The sequence below is a fragment of the Lichenostomus cassidix genome, chromosome 3 (genome assembly GCF_008360975.1).
Source record: "Lichenostomus cassidix isolate B80296 chromosome 3, HeHo_3.0, whole genome shotgun sequence".
Lineage (NCBI taxonomy): Eukaryota > Metazoa > Chordata > Aves > Passeriformes > Meliphagidae > Lichenostomus > Lichenostomus cassidix.
The window spans coordinates 111,309,640-111,321,654 of NC_139483.1; the positions used below are offsets into that span (position 1 = coordinate 111,309,640).

The 12,015-nt window shown below is 38.6% G+C and overlaps 1 protein-coding gene across 1 annotated transcript in view; it reads right to left on the reverse strand.

The window, feature by feature from the left end:
• Positions 1-956: 956 nt before the first annotated feature.
• The window catches only part of LOC146440499 (elongator complex protein 3-like), a gene marked incomplete at its 5' end in the record, with an annotated part of 35,086 nt that continues 24,027 nt past the window's right edge, over positions 957-12,015 (reverse strand). The window contains one exon of the mRNA XM_085057192.1: positions 957-1,074. Coding sequence (XP_084913318.1) covers positions 989-1,074 — 86 coding nt within the window. The remainder of the gene's footprint in view (positions 1,075-12,015) is intronic.

A 12,015-nucleotide genomic window follows, 5' to 3' on the forward strand; every position in this document is an offset into this window, starting at 1 on the left:
TTTGGAATTTCTGGGATTTTTTCTGGGATTTCCGGGATTTTTGGGATTTCCGGGATTTCCTAAATTTTCTGGGATTGCCAGGATATTTTCCGGAATTTTTTCCGGGATTTTTCCAGGATTTTTTCCGGGATTTTTTCCGGGATATTTTCTGGGATTTTTTCTGGGATTTTTTCTGGGATTTTTTCTGGGATTTTTTCTGGGATTTCTAGGATTTTTTCCGGGATTTTTTCCAGGATTTTTTCCGGGATTTTTTCCAGGATTTCTAGGATTTCTGGGATTTTTTCCGGAATTTTTTCTGGGATTTTTCCAGGATTTTTTCTGGGATTTTTTCCGGGATTTTTTCCAGGATTTCCGGGATTTCTGGGATTTTTTCCGGGATATTTTCTGGGATTTCTAGGATTTCTGGGATTTTCCCCAGGATTTCTAGGATTTTTGGGATTTTTTCCAGGATATTTTCTGGGATTTTTTCCCGGGATTTCCAGGATTATTTTTGGGATTTTTTCCAGGATTTTTGGGATTTCCAGGATTTTTTCCGGGATTTTTGGAATTTCTGGGATTTTTTTCTGGGATTTCCGGGATTTTTGGGATTTCCGGGATTTTTGGGATTTCCGGGATTTCCTAAATTTTTGGGATTTCCAGGATATTTTCCGGATTTTTTTCTGGGATTTTTCCAGGATTTTTTCTGGGATTTTTTCCGGGATTTTTTCCAGGATTTCTGGGATTTTTTCCGGGATTTTTTCCGGGATTTTTTCTGGGATTTTTTCTGGGATTTCTAGGATTTCTGGGATTTTTTCCAGGATTATTTCCAGGATTTTTTCTGGGATTTTTTCCAGGATTTCTGGGATTTTTTCTGGGATTTCTTCTGGGATTTCCAGGATATTTTCCAGGATTTTTCCGGGATTTCTGGGATTTTTTCTGGGATTTTTTCCGGAATTATTTCCGGGATTTCTGGGATATTTTCCAGGATTTTTCCGGGATTTTTGGGATTTCAGGCTCCTCCCTCCAGCCGTTTCACCATGTAAGGTCCTTCCAGCTCGTAGCCAATCTTCCTGTAGTAATTCCTGGTGCCAACGCCTGCCGGGGGAAAAAGGTAATTAATTAGTTAATTAATTCAGTCTTGATTCAGATTTAATTCAGGTTTAATTGAGGTTTAATTCAGGTTTAATTGAGGTTCAATTTGATTTTAATTCAGGTTTAATTGAGGTTTAATTGAGGTTTAATTCAGGTTTAATTGAGGTTTAATTGAGGTTTAATTCAGATTTAATTGAGGATTAATTCAGGTTTAATTCAGGTTTAATTCAGGTTCAATTTTATTTTAATTCAGGTTTAATTGAGGTTTAATTGAGGTTTAATTCAGATTTAATTGAGGATTAATTGAGGTTTAATTCAGGTTTAATTGAGATTTAATTCAGGTTTAATTCAGGTTTGATTTGATTTTAATTCAGGTTTAATTGAGGTTTAATTGAGGTTTAATTCAGATTTAATTGAGGATTAATTGAGGTTTAATTCAGGTTTAATTGAGGTTTAATTCAGGTTTAATTCAGGTTTGATTTGATTTTAATTCAGGTTGAATCCAAGTTTAATTCAGATTTAATTTGGTTCTAATTCAGTCTTAATTCAGCTTTAATTCGCATTTAATTCAGATTTGATTTGGTTTTAATTCAGCTTTAATTCGGTTTTAATTCGGGTTTGATTCGGTTTTAATTCGGGTTTGATTTGGTTTTAATTCAGGTTTGATTCAGTTTTAATTCGGGTTTGATTTGGTTTTAATTCAGGTTTAATTCGGTTTTAATTCAGTCAATTCAGATTTAATCCAGGTTTAATTTGGTTTTAATTCAGGTTTAATTCAGATTTGATTCAGGTTTAATTCAGATTTGATTCACATTTAATTCAGGTTTAATTCAGGTTCAATTCAGATTTAATTTGGTTTTAATTCAGTCTTAGTTCAGGTTTAATTCAGGTTTGATTCAGGTTCAATTCACATTTAATTCGGCTTTGATTCAGGTTTAATTCACATTTAATTCAGATTTAATTCGGTTTTGATCCAGATTTAATTCAGAGCAAATTCAGATTTAATTTGGTTTTAATTCAGGTTCAATTCAGATTAAATTTGGTTTTAATTCAGTCTTAGTTCAGGTTTAATTCAGATATAATTCACATTTAATTTGGTTTTAATTCAGATATAATTTACATTTAATTCGGTTTTAATTCAGATTTGATTCCGGTTTGATTCAGATTTAATTCCCATTTAATTCAGATTTGATTCAGATTTAATTCAGGTTTAATTGAATTTTGATTCAGAATTGATTCAGATTTAATTCAGTTCTAATTGAGGCTTAATTCAGATTAAATTCAGGTTGAATTCAGTTTTAATTCAGATTTAATTCGGTTTTGATTCAGGTTTAATTCACATTTAATTCAGATTTAATTTGGTTTTAATTGAGGTTTAATTCACATTTAATTCACATTTAATTCAGATTTAATTTGGTTTTAATTCAGATTTAATTTGGTTTTAATTCAGATTTAATCCAGGCTTAATTCAGATTTAATTCAGGTTTAATTCAGATTTGATTCAGATTTAATTCAGTCCTAATTCAGGTTTAATTCACATTTAATTCATGTTTAATTTGGTTTTAATTCAGTCCTACTTCAGGTTTGAGTCAGGTTTAATTCACATTTAATTTGCATTTAATTCAGGTTTAATTCAGTTTTAATTCGGTTTTAATTCAGTCCTAGTTCAGGTTTGATTCCAGTTTAATTCCCATTTAATTCAGTTTTAATTCGGGTTTAATTCAGATTAAACTGAGGGATAATTCTGGGAATGAAGGAATTCCTAAAATCCTAAATTCCGGGAATGAAGAACCCCAAAAACCTCGGAATTGTTCCCAAAATTTCGGGATGAGCTCAGCTCCCTCCAGCTGCTCCCATGGGATCGGAATTCCTGGAAAAACCAGAAAACTGGGAATGCTGATTGGCTGTGGGATAATTCTGGGAATGAAGAACCCCAAAAACCTTGGAATTGTTCCCAAAATCCGGGATGAGCTCAGCTCCCTCCAGCTGCTCCCATGGGATCGGAATTCCCAGAAAAACAGGAAAACTGGGAATGTTGATCAGCTGAGGGATAATTCTGGGAATGAAGAACCCCAAAAATTTCGGAATTCCTGGAAAAACCGGAAAAATGGGAAAACTGGGAATGCTGATTGTCTGAGGGATAATTCTGGGAATGAAGGAATTCCCAAAACCCTAAATTTCGGGAATGAAGGAATTCCTAAAACCCCTGGAATTGTTCCCAAAATTCGGGATGAGCTCAGCTCCCTCCAGCTGCTCCCATGGGATCAGAATTCCTGGAAAAACCAGAAAACTGGGAATGCTGATTGTCCGAGGGATAATTCTGGGAATGAAGAACCCAAAAACCTCGGAATTCCAGGAAAAACCGGAAAACCAGGAATGCTGAGCAGCTGAGGGATAATTCTGGGAATGAAGGAATTCCTAAAACCCTTGGAATTGTTCCCAAAATTCCGGGATCAGCTCAGCTCCCTCCAGCTGCTCCCATGGGATCAGAATTCCTGGAAAAACCAGAAAACTGGGAATGCTGATTGTCCGAGGGATAATTCTGGGAATGAAGAACCCAAAAACCTCGGAATTCCAGGAAAAACCGGAAAACCAGGAATGCTGAGCAGCTGAGGGATAATTCTGGGAATGAAGGAATTCCTAAAACCCTTGGAATTGTTCCCAAAATTCCGGGATCAGCTCAGCTCCCTCCAGCTGCTCCCATGGGATCAGAATTCCTGGAAAAATGGGAAAACTGGGAATGCTGAGCGGCTGAGGGATAATTCTGGGTATGAAGAACCCCAAATTCCAGGAATGAAGAACCCTAAAAACCTTGGAATTCCCGGAAAAACAGGAAAACCAGGAATGCTGATTGGCTGTGGGATAATTCTGGGAATGAAGAACCCTAAATTCCGGGAATGAAGAACCCTAAAAACCCTGGAATTGTTCCCAAAATTCCAGGATGAGCTCAGCTCCCTCCAGCTGGGATTGGAATTCCCAGAAAAACCAGAAAACTGGGAATGCTGATGGTCTGAGGGATAATTCTGGGAATGAAGGAATTCCTAAAATCCTAAATTCTGGGAATGAAGAACCCTAAAAACCTTGGAATTGTTCCCAAAATTTGGGATGAGCTCAGCTCCCTCCAGCTGCTCCCATGGGATCAGAATTCCCGGAAAAACCAGAAAACTGGGAATGCTGATTGTCTGAGGGATAATTCTGGGAATGAAGAACCCTAAATTCTGGGAATGAAGAACCCCAAAAATCCGGGATGAGCTCAGCTCCATCCAGCTGCTCCCATGGGATCAGAATTCCCGGAAAAACAGGAAAACTGGGAATGCTGATTGTGTGAGGGATAATTCTGGGAATGAAGGAATTCCTAAAATCCTAAATTCTGGGAATGAAGAACCCTAAAACCCTCGGAATTGTTCCCAAAATTCCAGCCTGAGCTCAGCTCCCTCCATGGGATCAGAATTCCCAGAAAAACCAGAAAACTGGGAATGCTGATTGTCTGTGGGATAATTCTGGGAATGAAGAACCCTAAAAACCTCGGAATTGCTCCCAAAATTCCAGGATGAGCTCAGCTCCCTCCAGCTGCTCCCATGGGATCAGAATTCCCAGAAAAAGCGGAAAACTGGGAATGCTGATTGTCTGTGGGATAATTCTGGGAATGAAGGAATTCCTAAAATCCTAAATTCTGGGAATGCTGAACCCTAAAACCCTTGGAATTGTTCCCAAAATTCCAGCCTGAGCTCAGCTCCCTCCAGCTGCTCCCATGGGATCGGAATTCCCAGAAAAACCGGAAAACCAGGAATGCTGATTGTGGGATAATTCTGGGAATGAAGAACCCTAAATTCTAGGAATGAAGGAATTCCTAAAACCCTCAGAATTGTTCCCAAAATTTGGGATGAGCTCAGCTGCCTCCAGCTGCTCCCATGGGATCAGAATTCCCGGAAAAACCAGAAAAACTGGGAATGCTGATCAGCTGTGGGATAATTCTGGGAATGAAGAACCCTAAAAATTTCGGAATTCCTGGAAAAACCGGAAAACCAGGAATGCTGAGCGGCTGAGGGATAATTCTGGGAATGAAGGTATTCCCAAAACCCCTGGAATTGTTCCCAAAATCCGGGATGAGCTCAGCTCCCTCCAGCTGCTCCCATGGGATCGGAATTCCCAGAAAAACAGGAAAACCGGGAATGCTGAACCCCAAAACCCTCGGAATTGTTCCCAAAATCCGGGATGAGCTCAGCTCCCTCCAGCTGCTCCCATGGGATCGGAATTCCCAGAAAAACAGGAAAACTGGGAATGCTGATTGGCTGTGGGATAATTCTGGGAATGAAGAACCCTAAAAATTTTGGAATTCCTGGAAAAACCGGAAAACCAGGAATGCTGAGCGGCTGAGGGATAATTCCGGGAATGAAGAACCCCAAAAACCTTGGAATTGTTCCCGAAATTCCAGAATGAGCTCAGCTCCCTCCAGCTCCTCCCGTGGGATTGGAATTCCCAGAAAAACAGGAAAAATGGGAAAACTGGGAATGCTGATGGTCTGTGGGATAATTCTGGGAATGAAGGAATTCCTAAAATCCTAAATTCTGGGAATGAAGAACCCTAAAACCCTCGGAATTATTCCCAAAATCCGGGATGAGCTCAGCTCCCTCCAGCTGCTCCACTCCCGCTTTTCCGAGAGCCTCTTCCCTGCCCACTCAGCTCATTAATCACTAATTGCTCATTAGCCTCGAGAGCTGCTAATTAGCGGGAAGAGGAGATTCTCTTTCATCCCAACCTTTTTCTGGGAAAATCTGGGAAATCGCTTTGTGGGGAACTCGGAGTGCCAATTCCTGCTCTTCCCAAAAAATCATTCATTTATTTCCCAAATCCTGTATTTATTCCCCAAATCTTTTATTTCTTTCCCAAATCCTTTCTTTCTCAAATCCTTTCTTTCCCAAATCTTTCCTAAATCCTTAATTTATTTCCCAAATCCTTAATTTATTTCCCAAATCCTTAATTTATTTCCCAAATCCTTAATTTATTTCCCAAATCCTTTCTTTCCCCAAATCCTTCATTTCCCAAATCCTTAATTTATTTCCCAAATCCTTAATTTATTTCCCAAATCCTTAATTTATTTCCCAAATCCTTCATTTCCCAAATCCTTTATTTCCCAAATCCTTTACTTATTTCCCAAATCCTTCTTTTCCCAAATCCTTTACTTATTTCCCAAATCCTTTTTTTCCCAAATCCTTTATTTCCCAAATCCTTTACTTATTTCCCAAATCCTTCTTTTCCCAAATTCTTCCTTTATTTCCCAAATCCTTTATTTATTTCTCAAATCCTTAATTTATTCCCCAAATCCTTCATTCCCCAAATCCTTCATTCCCTAAATCTTTTATTTCCCAAATCCATAATTTATTCCCCAAATACTTCATTCCCCAAATCCTTCATTTTTCCCCCAAATCCTTCATTTCCCAAACCCTTTATTCCCCAAATCCTTTATTTCCCAAATCTCTTATTTCCCAAATCCTCCATTTCCCAAATCCTTAATTTATTCCCCAAATCCTCCATTTCCCAATTCCTTTACTTATTTCCCAGATCCTTCATTTATTTCCCAAATTCTGCATTCCCCAAGTATTTTCTTTCCCAAATCCTTACTTTCCCAAATTCTTTATTCCCCAAATTCTTCATTTATTCCCCAAATCCTTAATTTCCCAACTCCTTCATTTATTTCCGAAATCCTTCATTTCCCCAAATCCTTCCTTTCCCAAATCCTTCATTTATTCCCCAAATCCTTCATTTATTTCCCAAATCCTTTCTTTCCCAAATCCTTAATTTCCAAAATACTCCATTCCCCAAATTCTTCCTTTATTTCCCAAATCCTTCATTTATTTTCCAAATCTTTAATTTATTTGCCAAATCCTGTATTTCCCAATTCCTTTTCCCCCCCAAATCCTTAATTTATTTCCCAAATCCTTCATTCCCCAAATCCTTTCTTTCCCAAAATCTCTATTTCCCAAATCCTTTACTTATGTCCCAAACCCTTCCTTTCCCAAATCCTTTCTTTCCCAAATCCTTAATTTCCAAAATACTCCATTCCCCAAATTCTTCCTTTATTTCCCAAATCCTTCATTTATTTTCCAAATCTTTAATTTATTTGCCAAATCCTTAATTTCCAAAATCCTTTCTTTCCCAAAATCTCTATTTCCCAAATCCTTTACTTATGTCCCAAATCCTCCATTTCCCAAATCCTTTTTCCCCCAAATCCTTTTTCCCCCAAATCCTTTTTCCCCAAAATCCTTTTCCCCCCAAATCCTTCATTTCCCAAACCCTTAATTTCTTTCCCAAATCCTTCATTCCCCAAATCCTTCATTTGTTTCCCAAATCCTTTATTTATTCCCCAAATCCTTTCTTTCCCCAAATCCTTTATTTATTCCCCAAATCCTTTATTCCCCAAATTCTTCATTTATTTATTTCCCAAATCCTTCATTTCCCAAATCAAACATCCAGGAAAAATCCCAAAAGAATTATCCTGCAGGATTGGCAGAAAAACACCCCAAATTTGACTTTTCCGACCCAAAACTGCCTGAATTCCTCATCCCACAGCTGACTGGGGAAAAACTGGGAAAAATGGGTGGAAATGGTGGGAAAATGAGGGGAAATGGGGAAAAATTGGGGGAAAAGAGGGAAAAAAGAGGCAAAATGGGGGAAAAACTGGAAAGAAGGGAGGAAAAATGGGGAAAGGGGGGAAAATGGGGGAAAAAGAAGAAAAAATGGGAAAATTGGGGGAAAAATTGGGGAAAATGTGGGGGAAAATGGGGGAAATTTGGGGCAAAACTGGAGGGAAATTGGGGAAAAAATCAAGGAAAAATCAAGGAGAAATCAAGGAAAAATGGCGGGAAATTGGTGAAAAAATGGGGGGAAATGAAGAAAAAATTGGGGAAAAGTCAAGGAAAATTGGGGGAAATTGGGGAAAACCTAGGAAAAAATGAGGGAAAATTGAGGAAAAATTGGAAATGGAGAAAAATTGGGGAAAATGGGGAGAGTTGGGGAAGATGGGAAAAATTGGGGAAAATCAAGAAAAATGAGGGGGAAATGGGAAATTAGGGAAAACTAGGGAAAAATGAGGGGAAAATTGAGGGAAATGAGGCCAAAAAATGGAGAAAAAGGGAAAATTGGTTAAAAACGAGGAAAAATTGGGAGGGGGAAAAATGGGGAGAAATTGAGGAAAAATGAGGAGAAATGGAGAAAATTGAGGGAAAAAGGGGGAAAATTGGGAAAATAAGGAAAGAATGGGGAAAAAGGGGAGAAATTGGGGAAAATGGGGGAAAATTGGGAGGGAAATGGAGAAAAATGGGGAGTGGGAAACAGGGGAGAAATAGAGGAAAAAAGGGAGAAAATGGGGGAAATGGGGAAAAAGGGGGAGAAATTGGGGAAAAAATGGGGGAAAATTGGAGGGAAATGGAGGAGAAATGGGGAGAAATGGGGAGAAATTGGGGAAATGGGGAGAAATTGGGGAAAAAATGGGGAGCAATTGGAGGGAAATGGAGAAAAATTGGGGAAAAAAGGGTGAAAATTGGGATTTTGGGCACGCCTGGCTGTGCGAAAAGCCGCCGCTAAACCCCAAAATCCCGGAATTTTCCCCCAAAATCCCAAATAAACCCATTTTTGAAAGCTGAGAGAACAATCAGAACAGCTCCAAGGCCAGCCGAGCGCAAAACCGCGACAGACAAACCATCCCAAAAACCCATCAATCCCAACTCCCAGCTCTGAGTCATCCCCGCCGCCCCGGGAGCCGAAAACCCGTCAGAATCCCGAATTCCCGCCCGGCTGGCCGAGCAGGGATATGAGACAAAACCAGGAAGCTAATTGTTGTCGCGTCGTTAACGAGCAGAAACCGTCAGAATCCCTCCGAAAGACGCGCCGAAGTTGTCGGCGCGGTTCCTCGGCTGGAGTTTTCCCAAAAAATGGGTGGTTTTCTCATCCATCCTCAACATTCCCAGAAAATCTGTGGTTTTCTTATCCTGTTTTCCCAAAAAATCTGTGGTTTTCTTATCCTGTTTTCCAAAAAAATCTGTGGTTTTCTCATCCTGTTTTCCAAAAAAATCTGTGGTTTTCTCATCCATCCTCAACATTCCCAGAAATTCTGTGGTTTTCTCATCCTGTTTTCCCAAAAAATCTGTGGTTTTCTCATCCTGTTTTCCCAGAAATTCTGTGGTTTTCTCATCCTGTTTTCCCAAAAAATCTGTGGTTTTCTCATCCTGTTTTCCCAAAAAATCTGTGGTTTTCTCATCCATCCTCAACATTCCCAGAAATTCTGTGGTTTTCTCATCCTGTTTTCCCAAAAAATCTGTGGTTTTCTCATCCTGTTTTCCCAGAAATTCTGTGGTTTTCTCATCTTGTTTTCCCAAAAATTCTGTGGTTTTCTCATCCTGTTTTCCTAAAAATCTGTGGTTTTGTCATCCTGTTTTCCCATAAAATCAGTGGTTTTCTCATCCTGTTTTCCCAAAAATTCTGTGGTTTTCTCATCCTCAGCATTCCCAGAAAATCTGTGGTTTTCTCATCCTGTTTTCCCAAAAAATCTGTGATTTTCTCATCCTGTTTTCCCAAAAAAATCTGTGGTTTTCTCATCCTGTTTTCCCAAACATTTTGTGGTTTTCTCATCCTCAACATTCCCAGAAAATCTGTGGTTTTCTCATCCCTCAGTTTCCCCAAAAAATCTGTGGTTTTCTCATCCTCAGCATTCCCAAAAAATCTGTGGATTCCTCATTCCTTAATTTTCCCAGAGATTCCTCATTCCTTGATTTTCCCAGACAATCTGTGGTTTCCTCATCCTTAATTATCCCAAAAAATCTGTGGTTTTTTCATCCTGTTTTCCTAAAAATCTCTGGATTCCTCATTCCCTAATTTTCCCAGACAATCTGTGGTTTCCTCATCCTTAATTATCCCAGAGAATCTGTGATTTCCTCATTCCCAGTTTTCCCAGGGAATCTGTGGTTTCCTCATCCTAAATATTCAATTTTCCCAGCGAATCTGTGATTTCCTCATTCCTCATTCCCAATTTTCCCAGAGAATTTCTGGATTCCTCATCCTCGGGAAGAATGGAGAAAGGGGAGGAAAGCAAAAAGGAAAAGAAAAAGGAGAAAGGAGAAGAAAAGGAAAAGGAGAAAAAAGGAAAAGGAAAATGGAAAGGAAAAAGGAGAAGAAAAGGAAAGGAAAAGAGAAAGGAGAAAGGAAAATGAAAGGAAAAAGGAAAGGAAAAGAAAGGAGAGGAGAGGAAATGAGAAAGGAAAGGAAAAAGGAAAAAAGAAAGGAGAAGAAAAGGAAAAAGGAAAAAGGGAAAAGGAAAGGAAAAAAGAAAATAGAGGAGAGGAAATCAGAAAGGAAAGGAAAAAGGAAAGGAAAAAGGAAAAAAGGACATGAAAAAAGAAAGGAAAGGAAAAAAGAAAGGAAATGAAAAAGCAAAAAAGAAAGAAAATGAGAAAGGAAAAAAGAAAGGAAATGAGAAAGGAAAAAGGAAAAAAGAAAGGAAATGAAAAAGGAAAAAGGAAAAAAGAAAAGAAAAAGGAAAAAAGAAAGGAAATGAAAAAGGAAAGGAAAAAGGAAAGGAAAAAAGAAAATAAAGGAGAGGAGAGGAAATCAGAAAGGAAAGGAAAAAGGAAAAAAGGAAGGAAAGGAAAAAGGAAAGGAAAGGAAAAAAAGAAATGAAAAAAGAAAGGAAAAAAGAAAAGAAAGGAAAAGAAAAAAGAAAGGAAACAAAAAAGGAAAGGGGAAAGGGAAAAGGAGACAGGAGATGAAAAGGAAAAGGAGAAAAAGGGAAAATGGAAAGGAAAAGAGAAAGGAGAAAGGAAAATGAAAGGAAAATGAAAGGGAAAAGGAAAAGAAAAAAGAAAATAAAGGAGAGGAGAGGAAATCAGGAAAGGAAAAAGGAAAAAAGAAAGGAAATGAGAAAGGAAAAAGGAAAGGAAAAAAGAAAATAAAGGAGAGGAGATCAGAAAACAAAGGAAAAAGGAAAAAAGAAAGGAAAAAAGAAAGGAAAAAGGAAAAAAGAGAGGAAATCAGAAAGGAAAGGAAAAAGGAAGAAAGGAAAGGAAAGGAAAAAGGAAAAGGAAAAAGGAAAAAAGCAAGGAAATGAACAAGGAAAGGCAAATCTGCATTTCTCTCCCAGTTTTTCCTTTTCCCAGGAGAATTCCCATTGCTGCAGTGCTGAGCTCAGCTCTGGATTGAGATAAAACATCCCAAAATCCCCAGAATGACCCCAAATGACCTGAGATAAAAACATCCCAAAACCCCAGGAATGACCTGAGATAAAAACATCCCAAAACCCCAGGAATGACCTGAGATAAAACATCCCAAAATCCCAGAATGACCTGAGATAAAACATCCCAAAATCCCAGAATGACCTGAGATAAAACATCCCAAAATCCCAGAATGACCCTGAATGACCTGAGATAAAACATCCCAAAATCCCAGAATGACCCCAAAGCACCTGAGATAAAACATCCCAAAATCCCAGGAATGACCCCAAAGCACCTGAGATAAAAACATCCCAAAATCCCAGGAATGACCCCGAATGACCTGAGATAAAACATCCCAAAATCCCAGAATGACCTGAGATAAAACATCCCAAAATCCCAGAATGACCTGAGATAAAACTTCCCAAAATCCCAGAAATGACCCCAAAGCACCTGAGATAAAAACATCCCAAAATCCCAGAATGACCTGAGATAAAACATCCCAAAAACCCCCAGAATGACCCCGAATGACCTGAGATAAAAACATCCCAAAATCCCAGAAATGACCCCAAAGCACCTGAGATAAAACATCCCAAAATCCCAGAATGACCTGAGATAAAACATCCCAAAATCCCAGAATGACCCCGAATGACCTGAGATAAAAACTTCCCAAAATCCCAGAATGACCTGAGATAAAACATCCCAAAATCCCAGAATGACCCCAAAGCACCTGAGATAAAACATC